This window comes from Callospermophilus lateralis, chromosome 5, assembly GCF_048772815.1.
Source record: "Callospermophilus lateralis isolate mCalLat2 chromosome 5, mCalLat2.hap1, whole genome shotgun sequence".
Lineage (NCBI taxonomy): Eukaryota > Metazoa > Chordata > Mammalia > Rodentia > Sciuridae > Callospermophilus > Callospermophilus lateralis.
In genome coordinates this window covers 26769187-26782071 of record NC_135309.1, presented here as the reverse complement: position 1 = coordinate 26782071, position 12885 = coordinate 26769187, and the positions used below count along the sequence as shown (strand labels likewise).

Genomic DNA, 12885 nt, shown 5'->3' with positions numbered 1-12885 from the left:
GGAAAGGTTTGGTAAATTTATGAAGTACTTTAAAAGCCTATGGAAATTTCATGAGAAAACCTGGTAGGACCTCAAGCTCAACGTGGGAGAGACTGGGTGTCAGGAGAACCAGGCTCTCACCCTAGCAATAGGCGGCCAGTGTGCTCCTAGAATAAGTCACAGTACCTCTCCAGAGCCTCTTCTTCCTCACAAAATAAAAACACTGTACTTGGTGACCCAGAAGCATTCCTCGACACCCCAAATGACTTGTGGTTCAGTAAAAATCAAGGCTGAGCAAAGAGGCCTGGGAATCATCCGGTAGGATGCACATATGTGTTTTCGCCATTCCCTCTTTAATATCACAGAAAAGCAAATTCTCTTTTTTATTAATACTCATTTCCCTGAATCAGGTGTACAGATGAGAATGAAAAAGTAGAGAGGAAAAAAGAATCAAGAACTGCATTCACCCTAGGTTTTCTAGTTTGGGGATTCAAATGGTAAAATTGCTTTCCAGTCCCCCACCCCCAAACTGCCATGTACCCAACTACATTCACCCACAGATAGTTTCTTTTGTCTTCATTCCCTATCTCTGGGAATACAGTTGAACAAAACATTCATCTGGATGAAGAAGACAACATGTCGCCCCTATGTGAAGCTAATTGGTTTGAACAGTGATGAAACTTTGGCTTCTCCCATCTGAGCTAAGTGGTACTGCCAATCTTTAAATATAGCTGTCCTACGAAATCATATGGCATCTAATGCTAAGTGTGTACTGACTAAAACCAGATGCAAAATATGACAGAAATTTTGTTCAAAGCCTTGCAGCTTTAAAGAATAATGGCTCCAAACATTCCTGGTCTAATCTAAATAATGCTCTGCAAATATTTCAGACTATTTTCTCACATCTATCCCAGCCCAACCACTCCACGATTGAATTTCATGACTTGACTTCATTAACATAAAATCAAAATGCACTCCAGCCATCACCCATCGATCTTCTTGTGAGGTGATCCTTGAAAACAAGGGTTCTATGGTTCTAAAAGTTTGGGACATGCCAAATACTGCATCTTAGGTATCCACCGTGCATTTGGTACCTCAAAAATTCTGCAAAGTTCTATGACAAGGACGAGTTCAATTTTTTTGATTCAACATTTCCCAATCTTACTGGGAAAAAAATTTCCTTCATCTCCCACGAGGCGTCTATTAATATTCGTAAGAACTAGCATTCAACAGAACTATATGGAAAATGAATTAGAGCAATATTATATGTAAGTCTCGGGTTTACATCAGATACTAGAATCTGAAGCATAAAGGGTAGAAATGTTGACTGTAGACATAAAAAGGAAGATTCTATTGGCTGAATTGTGTTAAAGAAATTCAGGAACCCTTTGCAGATAAATCTATGTGTGCATTGCAAGTGTCTTCTGAAAGAAAAGAGCAATCGTGGATGAAAAGAATCTGTTTCCCACCCACAGTCACTGGCCCCTTCTAGATAAAAAAGAAGGGCAGCTTTGATGTCAAAGAGGATTGGCCTCAAGTTGTCATTTTCCGATGGGGAAAGTGAGGTCCAGGGACCAACACTGACTAGATCTGGACCCTCTGGGCAACAGGACTGCAATAATCATCCAGGTCCCTCAACTCTCTCTGTCCACTGCTCCTGTAGGCAATCTCAACCCTTCCCTGACATACTACCTTCTGCTCCCTGATAATCCCACTGTGGTACTTCTTAGACATGCAGATAAAATACCTGAAGCAGCATGCACTCTCTCAGGTATTTTTGTGTTTAAATAGAAAAACTATTTAATAGAAAAACTGTGAGATCTGAAACTACCTCGCTCAGAGAGTCATCCACACATAATTGGAACTTGATTCGTTTTTTGAACAGTCTACATCTGACTCACTACATTCTCTCTGCCTTCTAGAACCTTGCCTTGTATTTTAAACCACAAATTCAATACTAGATTACATAAATATATTATGCAACTCTCTAATTTGTTTCATGGGAGCAAGTTGTCTTTCCAAATAAAACACCAGATCCCACAAAACCCAACTTTAATTACCCATGGTACCTATCCCAGCGTTAGACAACCATAAGCAAGGCAGCTAACACTCTTTGTTTAGAAATTAGAGGTATTCTGAAGGAGATATTAAAACAACAAGGAGCGCTACACAACAGTAGCAGGAGCCCCTCACTGCTCCAAATCACATGTGAGTCGGAAAGTCAGGCAACCAAGAGCTTCTCTGGTCAAGGAAAAAACTCAACCCACATTAAAACTTAGTACACATCAATCTCATTAGTTTTCCTAGATTTATATTTAAAACACTACAGAGAATTTTCTCTTTAACTATTTGGGAATATGTCAGGATAAGGAGCCCAATAACATCAGTAAAATAATTTACTTTCTCTAAAGAAAGGAAGAGCAAATGAGAATCACAAGAAAGCCATGTAGATGTGGGGGGTGGAGTGGGGGTTCACAGAGGGCCCCCAAGTAGGAGTGCTGGAGTGCCACCTTTCTTGTTCCCAACCCTCAGGGAGTAGTGAACTAAACTGAACTACTCATTTGCAAAAGATTGGGTAGGTAGGAGAAGAACACAGATGAGGGGAAATTAAGCCACCCTATTTTCTTTGAATCTTTTAAAAATTCTTTAGCTAAAAAAAGACTCCAAATAATAGCATCAACTGCTAATCTAAAATTGTTATGTTCTTGTCCTGACCCACCAGCCTGTTTTCTGGGTGCTTTGGGCTAGAGAATGAAGAAAGGAAGACATGATTAAAATCTATTAAAATCTACTTAAAATCAGATGTACTGCATTTTAGAGATGGCATGAACCTCAAGGTCATGTGGTCAAGGGCAAAGACTCTAGACAGATAGGTGTCCATCTCTCTCTCAAGACTATATTTGCTGAATTATATTTTTTAATCTCTCGACACTCAAACTACTCATACATAAAATCAGAATAACAAGAGTACCTAATAGAGGACTAACAGGAGGATTAAATAAAGTGATACCTATTAAGTGTCTGCATGATCGCCCTTGGTAGTGTGAGCTATTTCTCTATTTCTTATACCCAAACAATGTTTTTTGTTTGTTTGTTTTGTTTTTGAGGCAGTGACAAATTCTCTCTGCACACAAAGAAGCAGGGAAAATTGTATCTGCTAAGTCACCTATATGAAAACTGAAATATGGAAATAGTTTTACAAAATTGAACAAAAGAGTTCACTTCTGCAAGGTCTATTACACTGAGCCTCAGGACAATCATGTGGTCATAGCCCAACTGAAAGTCCTCCATGTAGTCACCCAGCAAATGCTGTGAGGCACTTAGTCATTTCAAGGAATGTCTGTTCAAATAGTTTTGGACGCCCTGTGGATTCATGACACGTATGTGTTTTAGCCATTCCCTCTTTAATATCACAGAGCAGCAAATTCTCTTAATGGTGGATATGTGTCATGAGTCTATGTATCATGAATGGTGAGAATTTGCTTCTCTGTGATAGGGTGTGATATGGTGGGTTCTTGACACAGCCACAGCTGCTGGCAGTCCGGAGGTGGGGATGAGGAAAGCATTGGTGCAGGCTCTGCCCGGCGCCCACACAGGCTGTGACAGTAGAGGCATCCCGGAGGGAGTTGGACCAGAGCCTCATTTTCCTTCTCTCCCATTTTCCATGATAAGCAACAGAAAGAAGGTCAGGAAGGGAAGAGGACACAGCTCAGGAGACCTGGGAGAGGATGCCCTTGTGAGGGCCACTGCTCACAACAGAATAAAGACACACGGCTGGCCGCACAATAGCCCACATCTGTGTAGCTTCTCCCTGACACCCAGAGCTGCTACCAGAGAACACAGCGCAGAGAGCAGCGGGAGTGGAGTCCACCTTTCATTCCTAGAGTGATCCAACTTGGATAATGGTTGGATGCATTAAAAAGCTCATTTCTGATGCAGCTTTATGAGAACTTTGATTCCCTGGCCAAGTGCATATCTCTTGTTGGCTGAGCCAGAAATGCAAAGGCAGGGGCTGCAGGAGCTGGCTCGACCCAGTGGGCGGCTGCCAGTGAGAAGCACATGGGGCAGCCTTAGAAAGAACAGACTCCCTGGGAGGTTCAGTTGGGTCAGCACACCCAACTATCACAGTCTTCACTCTCCGCTCATCCCTATGGTCTCCCTAAACAAAAAGCACATGTACTATCTAAACTGCTTTTCCAAGGGAAGACAATCATAGGCAGAAGCAGAGACCGTGGGTTCTAGCTCCAGGTCTGCTTCTGACCTCTTTGTGTGGCCATGAACACATACATCACTTGGTCTACAGACTGTAAGCAGCTGCTGTCTAATTATTGAATTATTTGTCTCCAAGTCCTAGTAAGCTTATCCAGAAAAGATACATCTGAGGGTATTTACTTGGTGGTATAGAGGAAAGACTGAAATGATCTACATAAAGAGCCCAGATCACAATCAAGTTTAGCAGTTAATATAACTATTTATGAAACCAGCTGGATGAACTCTGGTCTCTTGCAGCACTAACACTGGTTTTATGCTACACGGTGATTCTGGCAGAGAAGCTGGTGCTCAGAATTCAGAAAACAAAGGCAAGTCACCGTGACATCTATGCAAAGGTGATGATGTTCATGTTTTGTGATCTTAAGCTCATGTTGGTTATTGTCAGACAAGTCAACTGGCAGCTTAGAAAGCACTGCACAGGTAGAACGCAGTCATTTTCTTATGGGTGAAGTCATATCCCAAGGTGCTCCAGAGCTATCAATCCCTACTGTGCTAAAAGCCCTGGGTTCTTCTAGGTTCCCCAGAGAATCACTCATTCTGAGTCATTAGTAAATCAAGAATCATCTGTACCTGGGTTAGTAGTGTCATTTAAATGGTGGTCTTTGAAGATCAGGCTAGGCTAGACTCTGTGTATAGAATTCCTCAGACTACCTTGTTAAAGTAGCTTTTCCAATATATATTGTTACTTTGCACCTTCTTTTGGTTCCCAATATACAAGAGGACCTCCACTCCATGTAAGCCCAAGAGGACAATTTACAAAACAGAGCTTTCCCAGTGCTTACGGGCCAGAGAACAGAAATCTCCCAGTGGAAAGCTGGACCTCCTGGTGAACTCCACCCATCTTTCCTAGTTTCCCGAAGTTCTTCTAGACAGGAGCCGGCCCACCTAGAGCAGCCCCACAAAATGCCCCACGTTCTATTAGAAATTCAAGTATAGACAGTATCTTCAACTAGAACAAGCCATTAGATATTAATGTTCAGACAACACCTACCTCACTCCAGACCAGCATGGTACCGAATATGACCTGTAACCCATCAAAGAAATTGTCCCCTATGATGATCACAGTCGCGCCTCCCGTGGTCCATCCTTCACTGGGGCTGATGGCTTTGATACAGGGAGTAGCTGCTTTTCAACACACATGAAAAAGAGAAGGAGACTGCCGTTAGAACCAAACTTTAATGATGGGAGACTTGAGAAAAAGAAAAAAAAAATCTTTTATCTTTTCACTAACAGAAAGTCCCTCAAGATCTCGGCATTTCTCAGCCACATTAGGACCTAAAACCAAGGGTGCAGCCTCAGTTCTCAGCATCCCTTTCATTGTCTCTCTTAAGATATATATTTTTACCCAAATCTTTATCAAGCTGGAAACCTTGTAAAATATAACACAGGAGTGAAATTGAATTTACAAAATACTAGTAGAAATTTTTAAAAAATGGGTGACTTATTGGAATGCACTGGAAATCTTACAAAATTGCTTGATAATTAAATCTGTCTCCTGAAAAGAAAACTTACACATTTTTAGAGAAACATTTCTGTCCAATGGGAAGTTAAGAAAGAGGAGGCCAGAGCAGGGGTGATTCTTGCTCCAAGCCTTCTATCTATAATACTAACATAGCAACATTCCTCATTAAAAATCATTAGAATTTTTTTCAAATAAATGTCATGGATCCCACTTTATAGATGCAAAACAGGTCACTCAGGGTGAATTATGCAACCAAATAGCCGAGGCCAGACTGAGCCACAGATTCTCTGTGACCTTTGCTTTGTTGTGTTTCCCAGGCTTAAAACCCTACAACCAACTTTTTCAAAATTTCATATCTCTTCTCTTTTCCATTGTAAATGGCCCTTGGAGATAGGAAATCGTTTGCAAATACTGTGATTCCAAACAGACTGGAGGTGGTTTGCCTAATGAGCATGGCATCCTTTCAACAGAATTGCTAGGCATCAATGTAATTGTTGGATCATGTTTTGAAATCTCTCTGAGGGCACCTTGGGCCCACTGAGAGTTTTTAACTCCACGATGCCATGCCACTCTTCTCCTGATTACTTTCATGAACAGCAACAAAGCAAAATTCTAAAGCAAGGAAGATATTGTGCAAGAAGAGAGAATGAGACCCTCCTCTTTAATAAAAAAGTTTATTAAGTATTCAAGACTGACTGTCCAAGCATTAAAGCCAATAAGAGCTCCAGTTAATTTTAATGGGGGAAAAGAACTGGCAAAAAAAAAAAAATTATTGGACTTTGTCAAATTTGGCAAAATGTCATGCTTTAACTTTTGCAAGAAGGAAAGAAAACATTAAGTCCATCCCGGTGGGACCATTGCTCACGTGCCACCACACAAACAAGGAGCATGGGTTTGGTTCTGATTCAAATTCATCTTTAAAAATTGCACAGAGAAATTTGGAAATATCCAAAGTAAACATCGCATGTTGGCCGAGCTTATGGCAACGCATCTGCAGCTAAGATAAGGCTGCTCGGTTGACTTTATGCTCCTCCACTTCATCCCCCAAACAAAATAACTAATCAAGAAAATGGAAATGATTCATGACTTGACTTCAGAATTCTTGCCCTTTTTTTTTTTTTTACACACATGGGGGCTGTGATCAATGTTCCACAGACATGGGACTTTGTCTTAAACAAAAGCTTTCTTTTAAAAAGACTTAAACGCATGATTAAGTGCTCCTGAACCAATGGTAAAATAGGGTAAATGATTTCAAGCAACTCATAAGATAACCAACACTTAACAACTATGCAAAGTTCTTAAAATATAAACAGTTTAGAAATAGTTTGTTAATTTCCCAAAATCTTTAACTTTTTTTTTTCATTTATAACTCAATATATTTAGTTGCCAGAGTAGAAGAGAAAAGGTGTTGCTCTCTCTCCGAATACTTCTGAGAAATACTGTATATTGGTTAATGGCAAAGTGTGGCATCCAGTGGTGTCATTAAGCACTGACCCTGTGGTTACCCTGGCACACCACAAAATGGCCTTCGTGCTAATTATCTGTATTATCTTTGGGATTTCTGTTAATGTTTATTTTTTTAATCTTGCAGATATATCTATTTAGATGAGTAGGATCTCCTACAGGTTTCTCACCATTGTGCACAAAGAGGGGGAAGGGGTGTGTTCATGGATCTTAGAGGAAGTCCTTACAATAGCAATGGCCAAGACCTGCTGGTTTACACTGGACTCCATCCCTCTTTTTCTCCCCTGGTTATTTTTAAGATAGAGAAGGCACGTAAGAATACATGTATGTGCATGCTTTCAATCTCTTCCTAAGGAAAGTGGTCATGTTTTCAGATACCATGAGCACCTGTTCAGAAGCCAGGCTGAATGTCAATGAGTCAGAGGAAAGAAAGAACACTGAGTCAGAACCTAATGGGGAAACAACATGCGACACCATCTTCTTAGATTTTTGGAGAAAAAGACCTCGAGAGAAGCACCCAGGCCGAGTGACACACTCCACCCATCCTGCTTCTCTCCTCTACTGGGATTACAAATCATTCATAGAACAGGTAAGTCAGGCAGTACTTCTAAGTTAGGATCTCAGAGGGTTCTCAGGTTGCTCCTGTACATCTGTCAGGTCATACTATTCTGAAAGGAAACTCTATGGTTCATTCCCACTGGGAGAGAGGGTGCGGAAGGGATGCCATCAGCATTTAGTAACTGGAGGTCACGGATGCCAAGTACAAACCATGCATGGGACAGTCCCTCAAAATGAAGAACCCCCAAATGCCCATAACACAAGTAGAAAATACTGCAACTAAGCTAATGAGAATCCGGCCTAGGAACCTTTGTTAAGAGTTCACAGATCCATGTAGGCTAAGGCCAGAAACAAAAAGACAGCAAGCTGCTCTGGGCATCAGAAATTGCAAAAGAGGATGGGCCTGCCACTCAGCACTGGGGAAGCAGTGAGAGGATACTGCACGCTGCACATGCCATCTAAAGGTGACAGCGGTGCTCAGCTCCAGCCTTTGGGACCCCACCAAATGTAGACTCAAGGTAGGTCAGGCTTCCCATCTTTTCAAAAAAGCCAAGATTCTAGACTGTTGTTTGAAATTTCTCAGTCTTCAAATGTTAGACTCATATTCTCTCTCTCTCTCTCTCTCTCTCTCTCTCTCTCTATATATATATATATATATATATATATATAGATAGATAGATAGATTAAATATATGTATACATATATTTAATCTATAGGCTGAACACAATTTTGAACCGGCTTTAACTGACAGGCAGCACCTATACCTTAGCCACAAATAAACCTGCCAGACTAAAACTAACCAGGAGATACTTGCAATTATGGCCCAAAGTAGATGTATCCAAAAGTTCCCTGCAGTATCGACAGCAAAGAATTCAAGAAGATAGGTGCCATCCATGGGGGAGTGGTTAAATAAACTATAGGACACATATGTCTCACAGAAAGAATTTTATTAGAGCAAATGAAAAGTTCTATAAACTGACATAGGAAGATGTCAACATAAAATTAAGTGAAAAAGGCAATTTGTGAACTAATGAATAGTGTGCGCCTGCTTATTTTTAAAATGATATGTATGAGTCTGTATGTGCAAGAGTGAGGGTGTATATATATATGTGTGTGTGTGTGTGTGTGTGTATACACACACATGTATGTGCAACCTCATGTAAATAGGTATGCTAGACAAAGATGTGGAAGGAAGGATGGACATCAACTGTTTCCAGTATGTCCTCATAAAAAGGAACTGTGACTAGAGTGGGTTTGACAGAAAAAGGAGACGAGTAAGTTTGATTCTATTGACATTTATGTGACCTGAATTTTTTCAATGAGCATATATTAAGGTAATATATCATAATAATTTAAAAAATTAAATGACAGCAGAACACTCAACAACAGTTGTTCTCTTCAGAGCAAACTGACACTAAAAAACAAAACAACCACCTGCAATCAGCTGTGCCGACTGATAGACCCTGGGCCTCCCCATTCCTCCTCTTTTGGGGTAAGTTTTGTCTGAGGATGCCCAAAGAACACTGGAAATAGCCAGGGACCTGTTTTTCTTTCATTCAAGATACCAGAGGAAAGCAGAAGTACATCAGAGAAAGCCCATGTTCTAATAGTCACAAGTGGATGGATTCAGCAGAATTTCAGAGTGAAAAGATTTACAAAAGAGTTCAATTCCACCCAGAGACACAATAATCAGTACAATTCCATCTCCAAGAAAATATTAGGGAACAGTAAATGAGGGAGGTATGCTTGAATACAAACTACTTTTACCAGTAAACTCTTAATTTAATTAATAAAAGATTGTTCTTCCTCACCAATACATTTCCATACTATAGCCACAAGAACAAGAAGCCAATTTCTGATTTTAAATTTCATTGAAAATAAAAGTTTGGTTTTTTTTTCTTTTCCTTGCTTCTTTTCATTAATCCTCCCCCACCCCTCACCAGCCACCAAAGTAGAGGAGATTTTCCTTCCTTCAAACTATGACAATAACATGATTACCCTACCAGTTTAGCATAATGGCTCTGAAATGCTCATGGCACATTGCAGAGTTAAAGTGGAAATTATTAGGTAGCTCTTCTTTGTTATAATAATGATCACTCCACAAATAAAAGCTCTTCTCCCCAAGGTACTGCAAGGCACAAAATGCTAATTCTGAAGATTATGTGTGCGCTTTTATTAAATATTACTATGCCCTGCCTGTTTGAGGGCTCCTCTGCTCTGATTGTTTTATGAGTACCATGTTAATGTCACCCCATCTTGCTAGCAGCAGGCACACATTTTAGCGTTTGTATGAGAGTTGATCAAAGGCCACGTGCTGGGGGAATTGCTGAGAAAACACGGACAAGCGATAAAAATCTAACAGATTAATTGGTTTAAATTTCATTTCAGGGTGTTGAACTTTGGCTCAGGACTTTAATACTACACTGTGAGTCAGGGCCTAATTACCAGATTTCCAATTTGCTTCTGAACAATGGTCATGGTAAGAAGGAAAAGAGAGGGGAAAAAAATTTGAAAAAAAAAAAGAATCTTTCAGCCTCCATTTAACAACCAATGCTCTGTGTGCAGACAGCTGTACCCAGGGACATTTGCTATCACCTGCTCCACCTCCAGACATTTCTGTTTCCTTCCAATAGCCTCAGAAGGCAGAAGGAATCATGGACGCCCTCAGCAGTTAAAAATTTTCTGGTTTACAGAATCAATGTTACAAGATTCGAGTGCTCGCCTGCTTGCCCCAGAAGCACTGGGCTCTTTATTAGCAAGGGGAATTTATAAGCTGGGCCTCCAATAGAAATGATCTATTTCATTGATAGAAAGCAAGGGCCAGGAGAGCCATGTTTACCTCGGGGTTTATGGGTGGCCTTGGGAATAAGGGTTAATTGAGCTCAGAGGTGCCTGCCCATTGAGGTGAATTAGTGGTGTGTGTGGCCATCAGCCGGATCCTGGGGCTGCTCTTGCTTTTGCCTCTGAAATCTCTTTGTGCTGTGATCAATACCTCACTTGTTTGGGGTAGCCATACAGATGACCTGGGTTCGGCATTTATCATATCTCATCCCCAAAATGAGGCTTTTGTGACAGTGGACACCTGTCTGGTTATGAAAGACTTAATTAGAGATGCTCTGTTTTTTGTTTTGTTTTTTTAAATACACTGGGAAAACAACACTGAACTGGCAAAATGTGCAAATTTAGGAAATTTCTAATCCTGTTCTAAATCTTAAGAAGAAATTCCACTTTGAAGTGGACATAGGGTCATTTTCCATTTCCATCTTGTGCAGCCTATGAGAAGATGTCAACTCTTTGTCTAGCATCCTGTGACCTAGTACTCTCGATTAATGAGCATTTCTACAAAGCAGGTAGCTGAATCTTTCAGGAGAGGCAGGGATACTGCCACCAGCCCTTATTAACATCTGAGCAAAGCTAGAAAGATGAAATTATCTTACGATGATTTTAACATCGGGAGAATTATAGTATTTGAAAATGGTCAAGGGCTCTAGCTGTTCAAATTCCACATCTACCCTTTAGCACAACCTATAAACTGGCCCTTTCTAAGCTGTGCTTTTCACACAGATGATGCCTCATGAACTTCCAGCAAATGCCCAAGAAATGCCCATTCGTGTTTTGTTCTACTATGTGCCAGGTACATGGCAAGCTCATTGCTGCCATTGGCTCCCCATACTCTGATCACTCTAAATTATATCCTTTGTTGTAGAACTTTCCTCAGAATTTCCAGTTATGCTACTTGCCAACATATCCAGCTGAATGCACTGAGTAGGTGGATTTGGCATCAATCCTTCCAAAGCAGAATTTCTCTCTTCCGCCTCCTTTCCTTCCTTCCTTCCTTCCTTACTCCCTCCCTCCCTCCTCTCTCTCTCTCTCTCTCTCTCTCTCTCTCTCTCTCTCAGACTTCATTTTTTCATGATGAATATTAATGGAGAAATTTTCAGAAAATTTTCAGCCAAAGGAATTGACTTTATCATTATTATCCCAACTTTGGAGGTTTATCAGAAAATGTGGAACCCCTGGCCTCAGCTCATTTCTCATATTTATGACCTCAGAAACCTTGCTCCCTTTTATCTCCTTGGTTTTAGAGATAAACTTAAGGTGATGGGAGCAACCCTGTCCTAGAAGCTTATGGGAATACAAAGTGACTCCTATAAACTCAATGTCCAGAGTCATCTTTCCCACTCAATCTGAACTACTGGATTTGCTGGTCTTTTGAGTGAAATGATGACTTTTTCCAACTGCACATAGTCCCATAGCACCAAAACTCTCCTCTTTTGATCCTGAAAGTAACAGCTAGTGGACAGGAAGCAAGATGAACAGAGGGGGTTGTCACCAGCTGGAAGACTGGCCCTCTGCATTTTCACCATGTACAGGAGGCGGATTTGTTCTTGGATCAACGTTCCTCCAGCTGGATTCCTTAGAAATGAGTAGCAGTTATGAAGCCTGACCTGAACTCTAGCACGCGTGGGTGCCAACTTCACTTTCAGAAAGCTAATATGACCACAGGCTCCAGCCAATTCACAAACAAACATAAACTCAGCTGGTAAGCAAACAATTTTGACAGCCTCCTCACTCAAGGTGTGGCAGTCTTTGTAACACATGCTGTTGCCTTGACTTGAGTTATTATAGATTTGTTTCTATCCTTTTTTATTGTCTTCAGTAATTGCATTATGCAGTTAAGCATTTTATTGTTTATTAGAGTTTTTATTTTGTTTTGTTATTGGTCTGCATTTATTGCTCTGTTCTCTACAATATCTAGATATTACATTTTGCAAAGAATCGTTTATTATATATGCAAGAGTCAGTCTCTCTCTCTCTCCCCGAACCCTGGCCTGGTATATGTGTATATGGTGTTTGTCACTTTAAAGAGAAATGTAACCCACGATACAGAGATTTTTCAATACCACATGCAATTAAACCTATTAAATATTAAATGAGGAGATTGAGAATTTCAAGTGTTTTTCATCCTTTATTCCAAAGTGACTTCATTTGGCAAGAAAGCCCTTTGCTTTGACAGCATTAATGGCTCCCTCAGAAAAGGCGAAAAGGAAAAACATTCATAGTCACCAGATAGAAATATTGCTCCAACGTCCATCTACATCAGGTACAGCTAACCTGATGGTGTTCATATAGAGAACCCACACTTAGAG

At 40.6% G+C, this 12885-nt stretch overlaps 1 protein-coding gene across 7 annotated transcripts in view; it reads right to left on the bottom strand.

Moving 5' to 3' along the window:
• Positions 1-12885, bottom strand: part of Ebf1 (EBF transcription factor 1) — a 377119-nt gene that overhangs the window by 92611 nt on the left and 271623 nt on the right. For 4 of the 7 annotated variants that reach the window (XM_076856388.2, XM_076856389.2, XM_076856384.2 and 1 more), the window contains exon 9: positions 5243-5373. In XM_076856388.2, coding sequence (XP_076712503.1) covers positions 5243-5373 — 131 coding nt within the window. Of the gene's footprint in view, positions 1-5242; positions 5377-12885 lie in introns of all 7 variants that reach the window. The other 3 variants (XM_076856387.2, XM_076856383.2, XM_076856385.2) reach the window with 1 other exon arrangement.